This window comes from Nothobranchius furzeri, chromosome 7 (genome assembly GCF_043380555.1).
Source record: "Nothobranchius furzeri strain GRZ-AD chromosome 7, NfurGRZ-RIMD1, whole genome shotgun sequence".
In the NCBI taxonomy this organism is placed as follows: domain Eukaryota; kingdom Metazoa; phylum Chordata; class Actinopteri; order Cyprinodontiformes; family Nothobranchiidae; genus Nothobranchius; species Nothobranchius furzeri.
This window is the reverse complement of record NC_091747.1, coordinates 41014149-41034211: the sequence shown is the minus strand read 5'-3', so window position 1 is coordinate 41034211 and position 20063 is coordinate 41014149. Positions and strand designations below refer to the sequence as shown.

General features: G+C 44.2%; 1 protein-coding gene across 4 annotated transcripts in view; it reads left to right on the top strand.

The window, feature by feature from the left end:
* The window catches only part of LOC107382673 (guanine nucleotide exchange factor VAV3), a 128437-nt gene that overhangs the window by 92688 nt on the left and 15686 nt on the right, over window positions 1-20063 (top strand). For all 4 annotated transcript variants that reach the window (XM_054751313.2, XM_054751311.2, XM_070553074.1 and 1 more), the window contains exons 15-23: window positions 4837-4946; window positions 9961-10062; window positions 12361-12452; window positions 14062-14084; window positions 14823-14841; window positions 16287-16417; window positions 18713-18778; window positions 19263-19297; window positions 19405-19521. In XM_054751313.2, the coding sequence (XP_054607288.1) occupies window positions 4837-4946; window positions 9961-10062; window positions 12361-12452; window positions 14062-14084; window positions 14823-14841; window positions 16287-16417; window positions 18713-18778; window positions 19263-19297; window positions 19405-19521 (695 nt within the window). The remainder of the gene's footprint in view (window positions 1-4836; window positions 4947-9960; window positions 10063-12360; window positions 12453-14061; window positions 14085-14822; window positions 14842-16286; window positions 16418-18712; window positions 18779-19262; window positions 19298-19404; window positions 19522-20063) is intronic.

Sequence of the window (20063 nt, the reverse complement as noted above, 5' to 3'; positions counted from 1 at the left end):
GCAGATTTACAACTGTTAAAACCTACCTACCTGGTTACTCCACATACTGTACGTCAGGCCTATTCAATTACTTTCCCTACTGGGCCAGATTTCAAAATCGTGGATCAGCTTTGGGCCGGATACCCAAATCTTTATTATATATTGTACGGATAATGTTCGTCTTCGTCTTCTTCATCTTCGTCTTCCTCCGCTTATCCGGGTCCGGGTCGCGGGGGCAGCATCCCAATTAGGGAGCTCCAGGCCGTCCTCTCCCCGGCCTTGTCCACCAGCTCCTCCGGCAGGACCCCAAGGCGTTCCCGGACCAGATTGGAGATGTAACCTCTCCAACGTGTCCTGGGTCAACCCGGGGGCCTTCTGCCGGCAGGACATGCCCGAAACACCTCCCCGGGGAGGCGTCCAGGAGGCATCCTGACCAGATGCCCAAACCACCTCAACTGGCTCCTTTCGATCCGGAGGAGCAGCGGTTCTACTCCGAGTCCCTCCCGAATGTCCGAGCTCCTCACCCTATCTCTAAGGCTGAGCCCGGCCACCCTACGGAGGAAACTCATTTCGGCCGCTTGTATCCGCGATCTCGCTCTTTCGGTCATTACCCAAAGCTTATGACCATAGGTGAGGATTGGGACGTAGATCGACCGGTAAATCGAGAGCCTGGCTTTCTGGCTCAGCTTTGGGTTGGAGTTGAAGACCGTCTTGACAGGTTCTTCTGCCAGGCGTTCCCAGCAGACCCTCACTATGCGTTTGGGTCTGCCAGGTCTACGCGGCATGTTCCCTTGCCATCTGATCCAACTCACCACCAGGTGGTGATCAGTTGACAGCTCCGCCCCTCTCTTCACTCGGGTGTCCAAAATATACGGCCGCAGGTCAGATGATACGACTACAAAATCTATTATCGACCTGTGACCTAGGCTGCCCTGGTACCAAGTGTACCGGTGGGCATCCTTATGTTCGAACATGGTGTTCGTTATGGCCAAACTGCGGCTTGCACAGAAGTCCAATAACAAAACACCGCTCGAGTTCAGATTAGGTGGGCCGTTCCTCCCAATCACACCCCTCCAGGTCAAGCTGTCATTGCCCACGTGAGCATTGAAGTCCCCCAGCAGGACAATGGAGTCCCCTGATGGAGCACTATCTAGCACTCGTCCCAGGGACTCCAAAAACGGTGGGTACTCTGAACTGATATTTGGCCCATAAGCACAAACAACAGTCAGGACCTGTTCCCCGACCCGAAGGCGCAAGGAAGCTACCCTCTTGTCCCCCGGGGTAAACCCCAACACACAGGCAGAGAGTCTCGGGGCTAACAAAAAGCCAACCCCAGCCCTCCGCCTCTCACCCGGAGCAACTCCAGCAAAGTAGAGTGTCCAACCCCTCTCCAGGTCTCGGGTTCCAGAGCCAATGCTATGTGTCGAGGTGAGTCCGACTATATCTAGCCGGTACCGCTCAACCTCTGCCACAAGCTCCGGCTCCTTCCCCGCCAGCGAGGTGACATTCCATGTCCCAAAAACTAGTTTTCTTGTCCGGGGATTGGACCGCCAAGGCTCCCGCCTTGGTCTGCCACCCGATTCGCATTGCACCAGACCCTTCATGTTCCTCCTGCGGGTGGTGGGTCCACAGTTGGACGAGCCCATGTATCCGGTTCGGGCTGGGCCCGGCCGGGCCCCATGGGCGAAAGCCCGGCCACCAGGCGCTCGCTCACGGGCCCCAACCCCAGGCCTGGCTCCAGGGTGGGACCCCGGTAACCCTCCGGGCCGGATACTCCGACTCTTCGTTTTAACCGCCATGAAAGATCCTTCGAACCGTTCTTTGTCTCACCCTTCACCTAAGACCAATTTGTCATGGGAGACCCTACCAGGGACACTAAGTGCCCCAGACAACATAGCTCCTAGGATCATTAGGGCACTCAAACTCCTCCACCACGATAAGGTGATGGTTCAAGGAGGAGCGGATAATGTTTAAATATGAAATTTTAATATTTTGACTGATATTATCTCTACCACTAATACAACAACAAAAAAAACAATGCACAATGTCTTTTATTGCTTTAATGATCTGTATTAATTTACCAGCAGCAGAGCTGGTAATACAAACATTTGTTTTAACAATAACTCAGTCGCAGCTACTAAATAAACATTTACAATAACCATAGCTTGACCGTTATTCTTCCAACTTTAGTGCGAGAGGTGGCACTTTTTGTTTTGAACAAGAAATGGAATATTTGGCTCATAGGAGCTGAGTGCAATGCGCAGACAGTAGTGCAGAAAGGATTCAGTGAGAAAGGAGCGCAGGTTTGTTTTGATTGCATTCATATGGGAAAAGCTGGATTCACAAATATAGGTGGATCCAAACATACTGAGAACAGTCACAGCTACATTCCTGATGTTTGGGAATTGATGGGCATTGATCTGACTCCAAAACTTAGCGGGGCCATTTGTGGGCAGCTCTTGTAGCATTGTAAGTGATGACTGCATGTCCACCAACTCCAGCAGGAACTGTCCCTCATCGATAGAAGAGACCACTTTCTTAGCTTTGCTGGACAATGTTTCCTCAGCGATGGCAGCAAATGGATCTTTCGTTAATTGCATCACCTCTGTAGGAAGTGACAGATCCTCCAGGTGACTGGCAAAGTTGTCCTTCAGTTTCGCAACTAAACCAGTCATTTCTGCCGTGACTTTTGGAGGAGAGGTGGCTTTACGGAGTGTGGGAAAATGTAGCATTCTTTCACCAGTCAAGTCAGTTGCGAACTTGTTTAGTTTTGCCTGAAAGGCGCTTGTTTGCTCCACAAGCTGGGCTGGGTCATTGCTGGGTCACTGCTAACATAGACATGAATATGTAGAAGCCACACTATGGCAGCTCCAATAGACAGCTCGAGTCCACGGGGCGTCTACATATATATGTCCATGATTTTTAAAATGGTGTTGTGTTCAAGTGTAAAATCAGTGTGGGAATTTAGAAACTTGCATGCTAAAACAGTTTTTCAACAGGTTTTTTTTCCCGTTGGTGGTGGGGGGATTGGGTGAGGTGGGACAGCTGGGTAGGGCCCACGGGCTGCCATTTGAATAGGCCTGCTGTTTGTGTTTCATGAGAAATGTTTAACTCAGAAGTACCCCTGAAGGACTTAGTTGTTCGTCCTTTTATCAAAACTTTATTTTGAGTCTGAGGGTTAACACACATTTTAATTGTTCTAATTTTTATGATACTTTTTAATCATTTTATTTTTTAATCACTTTTTTTTGTTTTGTTTTTGATCTTGTGAAGCACCTCAATATTTCTATCTGGAGATGCGCTGTACAAAAGATCTTGGCAGTAAATTATTATCGGAAATTATCAGCTATTGTGTTTTATTCTTTTAATGGCACAACTTTTGCATACCATGCACATATTGTACATCAAATTCTCCAGCTACTTCTCCTCTTCCTCAAAAGGTCAATATATGACAAACCCAAGGTTGTGTGTTTGAGACATGTTTGTTTTGCACACACAGAAATAGATGCCCTGTTTGTCAGGATTCTCTCTGGGAGAACGAGATTTGGTTGATGTTAGAAACTAAATAGCCTAACTTGAACTGAATGAGTTGTCATATTTTACATAGATATTATTTGTGATGGTAGTTAAAGAGCTTGTAGGGCTCAGACTCTCATGGACTAAAACACCAAATATCAGCTCAGTTAAACAGACTGAGCTTTGTGGGTTTTCTATGGTTTGCAGCCATCTTGAACTGGCTCGACTCCAACAGAGAAACAGTTGGAGATGAACATGTAATGATTTCTTTCTGAATGTTTCCATATTAAATGCAGATGAACACAGAGACACTGGCAAAAACATTATCACACGCCCCCAAAAGTTAATAGTGTGTCTAATCCACTTAATTCTTGTTATTTTTGTTTATTTACAAACCCCAAAAAAGTCAGGTTTAGATCATCTTTTCATTACAAGATACGCTACCTGCTCATTGTGCTGGACAGGAGCCGGCTATGAAAATGGAAAGTTAAAACAATGTCATTAGTGAGTAAAAACAACGAAAGCCCACCCAAATCCATTATAAATGACTCCAAACAAACACTAATCTACATCAAAGCATCTAACAGCAGCTCTGTGAATAATCTTCCTGAATAACCTGCTGAACATCCACAGATAGGGAGGAACAAAAAGCATCCTCCCACCCGTGTAGCCCTCCTAAAAGAGAGAAGATAAAACGGCTCCCAGAAACTAGACAAACACCTTCTTCTCTACAAATTGGCAGACAGATAACATCATTGCTTAGCTCAGGTCCCGCTGTCCACTGGGACTGCCTGTGTTGTGCAGCGCTTTCCTCTTTTTTATTCATTCAGTAAAAGAGATGAGCCACTGCCTTTTTCCACCCGCGCAGCGGGCTCATCTCATTTTAACCTTCAGAGCCGAGAAGTTCAAACGCACAACTAGGAGCCATAAAAACTGCTTCCCACAAGCATCTGTTTTGTAATTCGGTGTAAGAAAAACAGATGACTGTGCTGACAGAGAGGCTAATGGAGTGATATTTAGCCTTTAAAGTGGATAATAGTCGCTGATTACAGGCCCACTCACTGCTCGACGCTGCCTGATGCCCGGCAGCTATCTCACACTGGTTTTCTCCTCTCCTTTACGTTCTTCCTCTGCTTTTTGTTTCTGTCACTTCTTTTCCCCTTTGTGTTTTCTCTCCCCGAGGCATCCCTCTTTCATTTAGCATCTTTTTTTCCCCATCTGCCTCTCTCCGTATCCCGTCTCTTTCCCATTCAGCTCTCCTCTGTATGTCTTTTAACGGATTCATGCTCCATCTTTTTATTCCCCCGTCTCAAACGTGTTTCTGTTTTTTTTCTTCTCTAGTGGTCCTATGGATTCTACCTCACTCACAACCAAGGACAGAATGGCTTTGAGTTTTTCTTCAAGACCAAAGAGCTAAAAAAGAAGTGGCTGGAGCAGTTCGGCATGGCCATGTGAGTGACTTATGAGTGTGTGTCTTTAAGTGTGTCCAATTGTAATAATTTTAGCTGCGTTTGGCCGCAGCTATAAAGCAAACTGTTCTTCTGTTTTTTTCTACAATTGCTCTTTGACGAGGGATGCAAACATCAGAGGGTGGATTTGTACATTGTATCCAGAGAACTAAATTTCTTGAAGCCGTCAACCTGCTTCGCCCAGTACCCTTTCTGAGCTGGATCCAAGTTCTTTTGACTTGACAAACTGGTTCCGCGAGTGACAAATGAAGAGATGTAGGAGATGTCCTCATCAGTACAAAGAAAAGAACACTTATGTAACGGCAACAATCTGTTTGCTGCTGGTTTTTACTTTTAAGTCTCTGATTTTTGAGTTTTGTATCCATTTCTATAAAAGAAGATCGAACACAATCCTCATTGCTCCACCACTCATCTAAATATGTGCTTTGATTCCAAGGAATGTTGTCTAGCTTCAGTACTCATGCATACAAACATGCAAAAAGGACACATGCATGGGTGGACTGCTTAGAACAGCAGGGAGCTGCTCCAGAATTAGCTCTGAATTTAGCCAATCTCTGGGTCTATCACCATGGTAACAGAGTCTGTTAACCAAACCTGCTTTTTAGCAGGTTTTGTTCAAGAAAGTCCAACTCAGATAAATGGATTTCCACTAGGAAAAAATGGCTGATAGTGCATGACTCGGAACACAAATTTGTAAAATCGTAGAAAAAAATAACTAAACAAACTTGGTCATTTTCAGCAACCCCCCCCCCCCCCCCCAAAAAAAAAAAAAAAACGACGGAGAAGTACATTCATAGGCATGCCAAGCCTGTAGGTGGCAGTAATTCCCCAAATCATTGGCAAGAATAATTCCTTGGAATAACTTGGTAGCGGCAACAGCCGTCATTAACATTGTGTGTTACCTGTGATCTGCAGCTATTGAGCTTGCAGGAACACGCACATTTTGTCACAGTGACATTGGAAAACCTGAAACACAGAATATTTACATCCATAAGAAAATGCTGACAATAGAGAATTTGCAAATCTCACTTTGGTCTGAGGTTTTTGAAGGAATTGTTGTTGGTGGTGTGAATGACAAGCCAAACCGTAGAAAATATGGGCTGCATGGTGGCGCAGTGGTTAGCACTGTTGCATCGCAGCACGAAGGTCGCAGGTTCAAAACTCATCTTTCTGCGTGGAGTTGCGTGTTCTCCCCATGCATGCGTGGGTTTTCTCCGGGTACTCCAGTTTCCCCCACAGATCACAACATGCCCTATAGGTTAAAAAAAATATATATTGTAAGTCGCTTTGGGTAAAAGCGTCTGCTAAGCACATAAACATAAAATATATTTGTTTTGTGAGAAAAGCAGCTCAGTTTGTACTGATGTTTACATTTAGCCTCAAAACTTTCTGTTTTGTTTCAGTGAGTTAGACAGTGGGAGGGGTGTGAGACAGCTCTAGGAGGGGTTGATGACCAAGTAGCCAAATATACGAGAGAATCGCAAATGATTTGAGATGTAATTAAGATCATTTCTGACCAACATGCGATACAAACACTTTGATGCATAATGCCCAGTGAGATTGTAGCTTTTGAAGATTCTTACCAAATGTGTTTTCTTTCTATCCTTTTTTTATCTAAGTCACTAACAAGAAGGACCTGTGAATTTCTATCGAATTAATTTAAATCCCTTTGCTTTAATATTCAGTGAATATTGTATTTATTTGGTAGTTTTCTTGTCCAAGTTCCAGGCTCACGGTGCATTCTGTCTGGAAAGTTGGACGTTTTTTCCTCCCTGCGCAATATCTGAAGTGTAGTGTTTTCCTCTGATGATCAGTGCTGGCTTTGTTATTTTAGTCCCTGAACTCTAACCTCATTATTAAAAATAGAAAAAAAGAAATGAAAAGATGAAAAACAGAGAGGGAGACCTGTGGTCCTCCTGGTTCCCCTCTAGACCCAGTCTTTTGGTTCATGTTGCTGTGCCAACTGCATCGAGCGTCAGTAAGGAGGTGAGGAAGTTCTTGAGCAGGTACAGTTGAAAGATAAACACAAACCCTGCAAAAACAATCAGTAAATATAACAACAAAACAATCCAAAGACATAAAAAAGCACCAGGCTGTAAAATGAGATGAGGTGTTGATGTGAGATAAAACTCATGACGGCACATTAACAAGCTGTGAGAATAACGAGGTGTCGTCTAACAATCACACACACACACACTCTCTCTCTCTCTTTAAACCTCCCACTTAAAGTCACGAGAAGCAGGTGCATCGCAAGTTACAAATAAAATCTAGTTAAATTTTCATTTAGGCATAAATTACTGTCACGAAGAGGGGATGGTTTGGACCCAAACTGCAGATACCCAGGATGACACGAGGCAGGAGTTGATGTAAAGATAATCCTTTTATTTTAGGATGAGTCCAAAATAAAAATAAATCCAAAAAGGCAGGGAGCCAAAAACCAAATATCCAGGAACAGGAGAAAAAAGCTCACTTAGAGCACAGACTGGGAACGAGACCGGAAACTTACACAGAACACCAAAACACCGCTGACAAACAACAATGGACCGACAAGACACAGAGACAAGACAGGGCTTAAATACACTGGGGCATAATGGGAGGCAGATGAGTTGCAGGTGTGTGGAGTGTGGGGGGAGGACCAGGTGAAAGCAATGACTAATCAGGGAAGAAACTAACATGACCTAAGAGTGAACCTAAAAACAGAAAAGCAACCATATAACTAAAATTCTAAAGGGAAGGAGAACTACGAAGTCCGGTGGGACAAAACATATAAAAGAGACTAATAAAAATGAAAAGCTGAAACTATAAACACTGCAGAGGATGACTGGCTGCAGAGGGGGGACTGGAGAAGACAAAAGGAATAGACAGGAGACACATAAATGAGATGCAGACAAAGGACACATGAGGGCGCACAAAAGGAGAACCTGGAGTGGGAACTGGAGGGGCTGGGGAACAAAGGGACACAGAACATGACAATTACAGGAATTTCTGTGGATTTGAAGTTAAAGACAATGTGATTCTTTCAGTGTGATTTTTTTTCTCTTCCGGCACTCGCAGAGTACAGATGCTTCTGCTTTTGCTCCCTTATCTTTTTTTCCCAAGGCTCTTTGTCCTGTCTGCCCACAGAGCGCTTCTCTGCATTTCTTCTGGAAAAACCCTATTTTTTAGAATGGATAGATGGGCTCCCACTTGCGCGCAAGGGACACACGCAGCGGGATATATGCTTGATTCCTGGAGGGAGTGGAAGATCGTATGCCTCTCTCAGTTGTCCATTGAGGATGTCGAAGATGTGTGGAAATTAGGCCTGATGATCACTGGATTTCTTCTGATTGGAGTGGGAGGATATCTGGTTTTCTGGAAATTTGGGAAGATGGGAGCGATTAGAGGGCGACCCGCACCCACGGAAAGCACCGTCCATGTGGAGACCTCACAGACTGGGACGTTATTCGAGGTGAATCGTAAGCTGGACAATGTTCTAGCTGCGATACCGGTATCAGTGCGCAAAATGGATGTCATCTCGGAGAGGGTCACTGGACGGAGTGGAGATGTTTAAAAACCTGAATTGGCTTCACTGGAGGACTTGAATGATCAGTTACAGACTTCAAGGCAGAGAGGAAAATTATCTCAGCCTGACCCAAACAAAGTCTTGTTATCCGAATCTGACGCCATGGCAGCCTTGTGAGTGCCAGCAACAAACCCCCACGAAGGAATGCAGACATATGCTGTGAAAACCCGACCTCCCCCCCCCCCCCCCCCCCACACACACACACCTTCGGATTGGTGGACTTCAGCCTGGCGAGGCCATCAACCTGTAGGTGTCAATGTGTTCTGCACTCCTCCGAAGATCTCCCTCCCACCTGTGGCTACAGTGGCTGAGCGCCATACAGGGCTGCTCTCGCTGGGGAAACAGGATCCCAGCCGCCCCCCACCCCCCCACCCCCCTCCTTTTGGTGTCTGATGTTGTGAATTGTTGATGTTCGTGCTTACATGTTTGAGGTGTTTTTTTTGCATAGTAAAGCTACGCCCTGCCGGGAGTAACTCTGGTAGGCCTTTTTTTCCCTCCCCCAATGTATCCTCATGTAATCCCCTTTTCATCTAATTGAAATGAGCTCCATTATGGCTGCTCTCGTGGTCTGCCTGTATCTGTTCTGTCTACATGTGTGTGTGTAACCTTGGTCAGGCTGTGCTGCAGAGTCAAGTTCCTATGCTCTGGTTCGCTGGAGTGCTGGCAACAAAGCTTTTTCTGATTCTGATTCTGAAAACCAACAAACTCTTCCCTCCGTTTGCCCTGCTGGTTTCCAGCTGAAGTCCCTCAGTCTCACTAATTATTTAGTTTTCTGTTGTAGCACATGTAAACCATTTCATCACGTCTGTGCTGCTGCAGCGCTGCAAACAAAAGAAGACAGGCAGAGATAAACCTGGACAATTTATTTTATTTAATTTTCTTCCTCTGTCTTTGTTTGTCTCCTGCCTTCCTGCACATCACACACACACACACACACACACACACACACACACACACACACACACACACACACACACACACACACACACACACACACACACACACACACACACACACACACACACACACACACACACACACACACACACACTTGCAGCTCTGTCCCCAGGGGCACAAGAAGCCTCTACTTTTGGAGAAAGCTCACCTGTCTTCTCACAGTTCTATTCTTCCCACTTCAAAGAAGCGCATCGGTGAAATGTTACCGTGGCCACGGGACAGTTTGTCTGCTGCAATTATAAGTAGAAAAAAATCTAAATTGTTGCTTTCCGCTTTAGGATTTGACGTTTTTATGAAGCGCAGCAGTTTAGAGACGGAGACAACCTGAGTAACAAGCACAATGCTGTTTTCATTCATCCATTCTCTTCCTGTGTGTTGTTCTTGGTTCGGATTCAGACCTGAAAAGTCTGTTGTCCTTTAGAAAGTTTGTTAAATTCATGTCTCACATGGTTGCTTCTGTTTTTGTTCTTGTTTCAGATCAAACATTCGTCCTGAGAATGCCACCAACAATTTCCACGAGTTCCGAATGCACACATTTGAGAGAATCACCTCCTGCAACTCTTGCCACATGCTGCTGAGGTAAGAAGCTGAACATTCTCCACACACACTCAAAACACACCTCACAAACACACACAGCAGCAGCACATAAATCTCCTTCAGAAACTTAAGGAGGAGGATGAGATGCTTTCATACAGCAACCTTTACCGTCTCACACACAGGGCTGAGTTATGCTTCTGAGTCGTCTGAGCGTTCTCTCGGTAAGATGGAGTGAGTGGAGAGGGAGAAACAGTTTTTAGAGAATGGCAGAGGGGGACAAATCACAACACTCCTAACCCAGAATCATCACCAATGGAGTCACATTTAAAACCAGTTAAACCCATTGAAAGGAGCTCATTTTGAATCAGATCTTTCTGAAAACTCGTCTTTGGGGTTCAGGAGCCTTCTCCACACAGCGCTATTAGCTTTCACTGACTTCCTGGTTCCTATCTAATCACAGTTATAGTGTTTACACACAAGCACACACACACACACACACACACACACACACACACACACACACACACACACACACACACACACACACACACACACACACACACACACACACACACACACACACACACACACGCTAGCCCTCTCCAGAATAAACAAATCCGTAAGCGGTCTGGACTCAGGTCTTTATTAGTTTCGGACATTGGGGACAGCAGCTCAAACGCATCACGAACATTAAAGTAATCCTTTTGACAGCTAATGCAATATTCCCCCCACCCCCCACCCCTGGACACTGGACCCTCCTGTCCGGTACCTTAGAGTAGACCTTCCCGGAGAGGCTGAGGAGTGTTATCACCTATAATTGGAGCACACCCACTGCTCTCCCTTCTTGTCTATTAATCTGTTGTTTGAATATTTTGGAGTCATAGTTTTTCTTCCAAAGAAAAAAGTTTTACTCAAACATTTTTTTGTGTGAATTACCATTTCCTTTTTGAGTTTGAGTGCTAGCACTGGGGGTGGGGGGGTGGGGGGGGGGGGGGGGGGACGACTTAATTCAAGCTTTGACATAATAGAATTTTTCTGTTACTTTGAAATTTCTCAGTCTTTGTTCTTAATGAGATCTTTCTATTTTTAGTTCATTTTCTTTCTGGTTGTTAATGAAACTCGTTCAGCTGAAGCTCTGATTCATCTGGTGCTTTGTGCTCTTTTAAATAAAGGGAAGTCTAATGTTTTAGATCATATTTGTGTGAAAAACTAAAGAAATGAAACTTTTAAAGCAACACTGAGTAGAAAGTCAGTCTCCATGAGGGCAAAGAACATTAATTAGTGAGGCTGAAGCCAAACATTGTAATTAAATACTTGAGCTGTGTGCAGGAGTCCCTCCCTCTGTTCCAGAGAAGCTCTGTAATAATAAAACCGCTCCAACATGTTGACTTTATGCTCATTTCTTTCACAGAGGTTAAGCAGATAATTAGCTTGGAAAACTCTTTCATTTTATCTCTTTAATGGGGGATTCGGAAACTGAATCAGAGCCGCACGATGGTGTGAAATTCTTCCGTTCACACACTTATAGTGAATAAAAAACACACTCGTTTAACTATTCAGCTGCCATATGTTTGGTGTAGGAACAAGACTCCACTCCACCCAAACAACACCATAGCTACAGTGGAACAGGGTGGAGGCTGCATCATGATTTGGGTTTACGTCACATTGCGTGTTTGTAGTTGGACTCAGGATACAGACAAGAGGGGGGGATAAGTGTGTAGGAAACCAACAGCATGAGAAATGACTGGTGGAGGGAAACGGGGGCAAGAACCAGAGATTTAGCAATAAAGCTAGAGGAAAGGGACTGCAACTGTTGGGAGTGTGATTGTACAGTTCCGATCAAAAAGTTAACATCACCATCCTATAAAGAGTAAAACAAAACCTGAACACTGAACCCAGTCATAACTCTTAATAAACAACTTCTTAACGAGAAGAAAATGGAGAAGTTTTAGAGTAATCTGACCATCATGGTCCCTACCAAACTTTTCCAGGACTGTGTAGTTTTTAGATAACAGCTCTACACCCGCGCTCACTCTTACCCAAATACATTTGTCAGGGTTGACGCTGAAGACGTTTAAGTGATACTTGGGTGGGTTAACCTCTTCAGACTGCAGGTTTTGCTGAAGTGTGAGTTGCAGCTTGTGTTCCTGAGCCCTGTCATCTAAAATATCAACCACACAGCTGGCAGTCACAACTGTTGGTCCTCTTACACTCGACAGAAAGTCTCATATCCACTCTGCCTGAAGCTCTGCAGAAGTTGCTCTCTGCTACCATTGTGTGTGTGTGTGTGTGTGTGTGTGTGTAATGTGCTGAATGCTGATATTGTTGCTGTGTCTGCAGGGGCATCTTTAACCAGGGTTACCTGTGCTCCAAGTGTGGTTTAGGCGCCCATAAAGAATGCCTCGGCCGCTTTGGCGTCTGTGGAAAAACAGGTGAGTCCGGCTCACAGCCTTACATCAGTTGTGCTGTACTTTACCAACAGAGCAGAACGTGTCTGGGAAAGGTGTTTTAAATCTGATTGTTTTAGCAGAAGAGCGGTTTTATAGCAGAACACTAAGGCAGTGACGTGTGTCCCACAGATTGCACATAAAACCTCACCTATGGGCGTCCTGAGGTGAATGTGGAGGATTTCCTGCGCTGCGGCGTTGAATACGGCTCTGCTGTGTGACGCTATAAAACGAATGTAGGAGACAGAAGTGGCTTTGTGGGATTTGCTCCTGTTTGATAAGAACTTTAAACATGACCTCATTTCAACAAATAAGGTCACGCGATAGGTGCATGTGCGACATGTGTATAGATATTCATCCCACTGCCTCTCTGGGAGCTTTTCACACCTCAAAGCATCTTAAAGGGAGGGTCACCATCTGGAATTCCCCCAAATTTTAAGAAATGTTTGATGACGTCTTTGTGAATCTGTCACTCAGATTTCTGCCTGTAGAGAGAAAACTGGTCTTCGGAAAACACCTCACCATGTCAACAACATGTTTACGAGAGACGGTGTGTCACCCAAGCTGTACAAAAACATGCATCTGTAGGTGTGGAGGATTAGTTTTCAGCTCTTCAAAATGCACAATCAGCTTCTTGCTGCAGTAAAAACATTTTTACACTGGAGCTGAACTGTGCCCGTCGTCGTTTTATCAGTGGGTGTTTGTTTTCCCCGTGGCTAGCTGCCATCTCCTGCTGGTGCTCGAATCCCTCATGATGTTATCAGGTCAACGAGGCAATAATCCCAGCAGCAAGCCCACCTGGACACAGGTGTTGTGTTTTTGGAGTCTGGAGGGTTGGACGGAGCAACGGTCACCTGCTGCAGGAGCACAGACCTGGAATGCACTTGAGACCTTCAATTAGAAACAAAAAGTTTAGCTGCAAAGATAAATTTAGTGCATAAATCTTCTCACCTGCAAAAAAATAAATAAATAAAAGAAATCTGTATGGTTTCAGTTTTTCGTTATTATACAGAGAAATGGACCAAACTGAAGTTTGCACATCAGTGCTCGACTTTCTAATCTAGACTTACACGCAATCAGAGTCTGAGACTGAAGGCTTGTGTGAACGATAAGGTTTGTTTACCTGTCTTTATCTCCTCTATCAGCTCTCTCACTGCTTGTCTGGACAACGGGTCAAAGTTCACTTTAGGAACAACGCGCCTGCTGACAGACGCTACGTTAAGCTGCTCCTAGTTGGGGCTTTCTGCCAGCTAGCATGTGAGTGTTTACGTAATGGTTCTGTTTGTGCACGCACAAGGGCGTGTTTTGTGTGTGTGCCTCTCAGCGGGGGGTGTAATCCATTCCTAAGGGAGCCAATGAAAGAAAGCGGTGGAGCAAAAACCACAGGTCTCCCTCCCCTCCCTCCTCCTCCTCGTTACCTCCTCTCTCTGGGCTGTCAGGTCGTGGCAGCGCAACAAAACAAAGTGAGCCGCGGTCAGACACGAGCGTCAGCCTCCTCCACTAATGATGGAGTGTTGCTTTGTACAGATGAGTGTGTGCAAGTGTTTGCCCACTAACCCGTCATTCACCATGCCTGTTCTCAAACTTCTTTCAGATTCCAGCTCCGTCAGAACTCAGGTGAGCTGCCGCTGTGCGTGTATGTGTGTGTGTGTGTGTGAGTGTGTGTGTGTGTGCTGCCTTACTGTCTGTCTCTGTAAAGCTTTGCTGCACTTTGAAGGCTCCTCTCCTCTGCAGCTGTTTGCCAACGAGACTCCAATTGACTTTAGTGTCTGCAGCAACGCCTGATGCCAGAGACTAAAATGCTTCCTGTACATTTAACCCGCCTCGTTTGTGCTGCTTCGCCGTTTTACCTTCACAACATTTTCAAGTAACTCCAAACTGCAAATAAGACTCCTGCTGTCAAGTGCTGCGTGCAAGCTAATGAGGGGCGTTTGATTTCCACCTAAAGTGCTAAATAAAACTCAAGCAGGAGCTGATCTGAAGCAGTGCACACACACACACACACACACACACACACACACACACACACACACACACACACAACACACAGCAGTGTGTTGTAAAGGAACAGCTGTGTTACAGTGTTACAGTATTCCTGCTGCAGAGGAATGAGTCCTGCTAGGCGGGCCTCCGGGAAGAGCAGGCTAGCGTTAAATATTTACCACCAGTCCAACACCAGAGAGAAGCTAATGATTGATTCCATTTACATATGTAGGACTGGATATTAGTCTCTTGTCAGTGATTAGTGTTCTCTCTGTGGATCAATCAAACTGTCACATTTATGTTTGTGAATGTGCACGGCCTGATCTGACTGTTACTGTGTGTGTGTGTGTGTGTGTGTGTGTGTGTTTGCAGGGTAAAGCTAAAGACTCAGGTAAGACCCCTCATGACACTCATCTGTCTCCTGCACTCGTCCTGCATGTGATCTCTTACTGTTTGTGTTTATCTGCACAGATCAGACTACGTTATTAGGTAGAAATTGTAGTAAAGGTCACAAAATGAATGCATCACTGGTATGCAGCTGTGGGTGACACGATATAAGGAGAGGAAACACACACTCTCAGTTTGAATCGTTGAACTGGTGCATGAGTCACAATTGTGAGGTTACTGGTTTTGAGCAGAACTGTTTGCATTTGTGTTTAACTTTCTCCTTTGGAGGAATTGTTCACAGATCAAACACTAAATTAATTCTGATAAGAGACGTAACCAACCGGTTTTACAGGCCAGACTAAAGATGGAGGTTAACAGTTTCAAAGGAAAACATTTTAACTGGATTTAAAACAGTTTTCCTATTTAGTTTCTGTCTATTTTACAGCAAAATAATGTGTGTGTTTGTGTGTGTGTGTGTGTGTGTGTGTGTTTTCACGCTGTACCGAGGCCCTTTAATCGCTTCTAAATCTGCCTTCAACACCCATTTTTCCACCCTCCATCCATTATGCAGCAGAAAATGATTTCTGACTCTAGACGCTTTAAAATCAATAGGCGTTTGATTGCCTCAGCCTTCTCCTTTTCTTTTTTTTACGATATTATAACGCTTCACTCTTTGTCTAAACTAAAAGACTCTAGCACGTCGTCCGTGTGTGTGTAGGAATGCCGCTCGTGCCCGCAGGACTGGATTCTCCTTGGCTCATGTTCTTTAGAAGTCCTATTGAGGCAGGATGGCACATGTCAGGCTGCAGCTCTGGAGCAGATGCTGAGTGGAAACCCGTGCAGATAGAGACATATTAGCTCTCAGCGCTATGCTGTTGACTTTTTCATCATTTGCCTCCTGTTTCCTGTTTGTCTTCTTGATTGTCACGTCTTCTTCTTCTGCGAATACACAACTCCATCTCCCCAGAATGCAAATTGTAAATCTCTCTCCTGCTTATCTTTTATCTAAATGCCAGAGAGCCGGTCGTGCACCAGGGTGCACTGTTGCTCATCTTTTATAGAAAAATGAATAATGGTTCCAACTGATTCGATAAAGGGTGTGTTCATGCATGTGTGTGTGTGTGTGTGGTGGGGGCTCTTTTTGTCTTCCTGTCGTTAAGGTCTATGAATAGTTTAACAGCGCTAAATCTCATCCTTATTCAGACACATCATTAGGGTCAAATTTGAAAAAGAATTTAAGATCTTGGATTTCATAATTGTTCTCCTAGCTTTTAAATAGATACGTGTTTTAATAATGCTAGCCATCAACACAATCTTGTTTTTAATCTAGCTTCATTTACTTAAACATTTTAATTGGTTCTAAACGTTTACAATAACATTAAATTCAGTGTAAGGACATCTTTGAAGTTCTGATTCCTCCTCCTCTCACTTACTTCCTCCTGTTTCCAGGTCTGCCCAAGATGCTGGTCATCAGGAACTACTTCGGAGTACCGAGCCCCGCCTCTGGCCAGGCGCTCAGCATCCAGACTGGTGACATCATTGAACTAATTCGTGCTGACCTGCACAGCCCCTGGTGGCAGGTCAGATGTCCCTCTGTCTCCTCATCCTGCAGTTTACAGACCTTATGGAGCTGGATTTAAAAGCACCTCTATATCCTTACATTAAAGCAGGTTTAACTATCACATGCACCATCAGCACTATAAGTAGAATGAGTTAACCGTACGTTTGTGTGAACTTCACACTAAATGGGACATTTGGTACCTGTGATGACATCTGCTCTAAAGAACCTGGCTGTAGTTTAACAGCTTTTGCTAACAAGCTGCAAAATATATATATATATATATATATATATATATATATATATATATATATATATACAAAAAAAAACAGTTAATAATAACGATTTTTTTGAGCCACAATCGAGGCTTCAAACTCAATTAAAACACACTACACAGCACTTCCCAAACTCGGGGTGTGTTTGTTTAATGTTGCATAATGTCAAACTTGGTTTGATCTTCACTAGAGGAGAGTGTGTGTGTGCATGAGAGAGAGGCTGAAGTAGAGTGATCGTAAAAAGTACACACATGTACCTGGTGCTGAAAAAAGCCTAGTGCTTATGCACAAAACCTCTGATGGCATCATAACCGTAAACACAACGAGAAACCCAGCAAATCCCTCAACACGCTATAATAATAAAAACAATTAAATTAAATGGGTGTGAAATCTTTCACGGAACACTTCATATCCATCAACCTTTTGTAGCCAACAGCCCATAATCACGTCTGCTCTAGGACTCCGTGACAAATACAATCAAGCTCTGCATTTTCATTTTATTCAGCAGCAACCATCTAATGGATTCTGTCAATGTTGGCAGCTGGAATAATGATCAGGCTCTCGGTGAAGACCCAGCAGAAAGCCGTTCTCCTCAGACATCCTGAGGTTTCAGAGATGAGCAGACGTAGTTCACGGTGCCTCTGAGAGTGTGCACGTGTCCCATAAAAGCTGCTGGCACCTGATCTACATCCAGAACCCCCCAAAACATCTAAATCTGATCAGAGAGGGGGTCTGAAGTCTGCCAGCAGCTGATGAATGGTTTCTATGTTTGCATGTTTATTACTCAGCAGTAAAGAAGGGATTGAGTCAGGCTCAGGAGCCTAGTGCATGAAACACTTAAGTCACAGACTGCAAGTCTTTAACTAAAATATGAATACTGTTCTGAGCTAAGATTATGAGTTAAGATTTTTCATGATAAAAATGAAGCTCTTACAGCAACTTGGGCCGAATAATCCTATTCACAATTTCATGTAATCTGTCAGCTTTTATAGGATGTGACGAACGAATGCTTTTTATCTCATTATCTGTCAAATGGACTTTTGTTTGTTAATGTTAAGCTGTGATGGCCATCTTGAACTGGGGTGGCTCCATACGTGAATAGTTGTAGATAAATATGAGAGTTTAATTTAAATCGATCCAGAGGTTCGTGAGATATTTCTATTATCTCCCTATTTAGCCGATTGGCGGGATTCTGACTTTCGTGCCTCATCCTGCAGCTACTGTCTGTGTGTGCACGTGTCATTCTGCAGCGTGAACACATGAACAGGATGAAGTCTTAACCCTTTGATGCATAATGGTCACTACAGTGGACAGGTACTCAAAATTGTTATTTCTTTATTTTTGCTATTAAGCACAGCTGTTGAAGACTTTATTGCATGTGAGCCCCTCCATTTGGACTTCAGTAAGTCAAGCCGACATATTTCATGTTCAGAATGCACGCTGTCCACTGAGATGGACATGTAATAAATTATTTGTAAATTAACAAAATGTTACAAAAAATATTTGTTGAAATTTGTTTCATTCACACCTAAAGATGAATGAAAAAAATTGTTTAAATGTCATGGTTGAAGATCTCATAATTCATGCATCAGAGGGTTAATGCTATAGTAGTACTCATATTTGCCAGGCATGAAGCAAGAAAAAATCAAGAAAAAAAATAGCAAATCCATCTTTTTTTTCTAAAAGTATTTGGGAATTCTTTCAGCAAACTGACCATAAAAACATTTTGAGACGCGTCTTTTTAGTAATTTATTAAGTTTAGAGCCCAAATCTGTAGAGAGAGATAAGCTCTGTAGAAAACTGGGCTTTACCGTAGCTGCGTCTCAACTGTGCTTATAAATCATGGCGCCGAACTCAGAGCATCATCACCATGGGAGGAATAAGGAACTCGTACTCTTCCTCTCTTGTTGCCAGGAATTATTTCCACAACTGTTAAGTGCTGCTGTAAATTTGAGCCGCTGTGTTGCGAGCTAATTGTTCCTGAATGATGGAGCCACGCTCGGCCAGATGTACGTAACACAATTATGTCTGTGTGGTTCCAGGGCAGGATTCCGTCGACGAGGGAGGCTGGCTTCTTCCCAAGCGACGCCGTGAGGCCCTGTCCATGTGTAAGCTTATAGACCTGCAACTTCTTACTGAGGAGGCAGTGGGGAATGTTGGATGGGGGGCTGGGGTTACCTGGCCCATCCAAGAAAGGAACAACAGGGAACTTGGCATGCTTCGTACAATCATTACATAAAGTTAAGATGCTCTTGATGTGGAAACTAAACGAGGAGGATGAATGCCTGGACGAGCATGCAGCAGCTTGTTTTGTTCATTTTGTTAGCGGATCCTCATCATGTTCCATTTGATGGAATGAAATTCTGGTTTTCCAGCAGCGTTAGGAATGTGATAACAAACAAACTGCAGATAACAAACCATCCCTCAGCACTTAAAGATAAGGAGAGCATTAAGCTGTTTTATTGGGGTTGTCAGTGGAAAAACATCTGTTAGAGCACAAAAGCACAAAACCAATGTGTTTGTGTGTGTCTGATATCAGGAGCTTCAGGTCAATAACAAATCATACATGTCCACTTTTGTTCCTTTCTCCAGCTCCCAAAGCCCGTGGATTACTCGTCCCAGCTCTGGTACGTTTGCCGGTCACCCACCGCTTTATCGATGCTGAAAACTCCTCCCACCATCCAGCAGCACACGCTCAGCACTAAAAGATCTACCTCCACTTGTGCTGCTTTAGGTTTGCAGGTCCGATGGAGAGGTTCCAAGCAGAGGCAGAACTCGTCAACCGGGTCAACAGCACCTATCTGGTTCGCCATCGCAGCAAAGAGTTCACAGAGTATGCCATCAGTATAAAGTAAGTTCTCTTAAAAACCCGGAGGGAAGCTTGTCCGTTTTTAGTTCAGCTAATTCTAAAAACATCAGGTTTGGTTTTCTTCTCTTTGTTCCGCGTTTAGTTGTGAATCGTTTCTGTTTCTGTGGCGTGACAGCTTTTTCTGGTTCTCTGCTGCGGCACGGTTTTTATCTTTTAGCCAAACCACATTATTGACCAGCTGTAGCTCCCTCCTCCCCCACATCTGACCTGAAGGCTGCTGTGTGGCTTCTTGTAGAGCTAATGTGCCGAAAAGAGACAGAAGCTGTGGTTAACCACACCGAGGTGTGAGTTAGGTCACATCTTATCGGCGCGGTTCGACACCAAGTTCACAGAAAAATCTCCGTGATTTGTAATTCAAATCGTACGAATATTAAGGTTCTACTTCTAGTCTTTAAATGTTATCACACCTTTCTATTTTGACTCACAGCAAATTCTTCCAAGGACTTCATGCTCTTAATGTGCTTTAATTGGGTTAGTTTTCTTTTAAGCAGTGTTTGTTTGAGCAGAACAGATCATCTACGCCT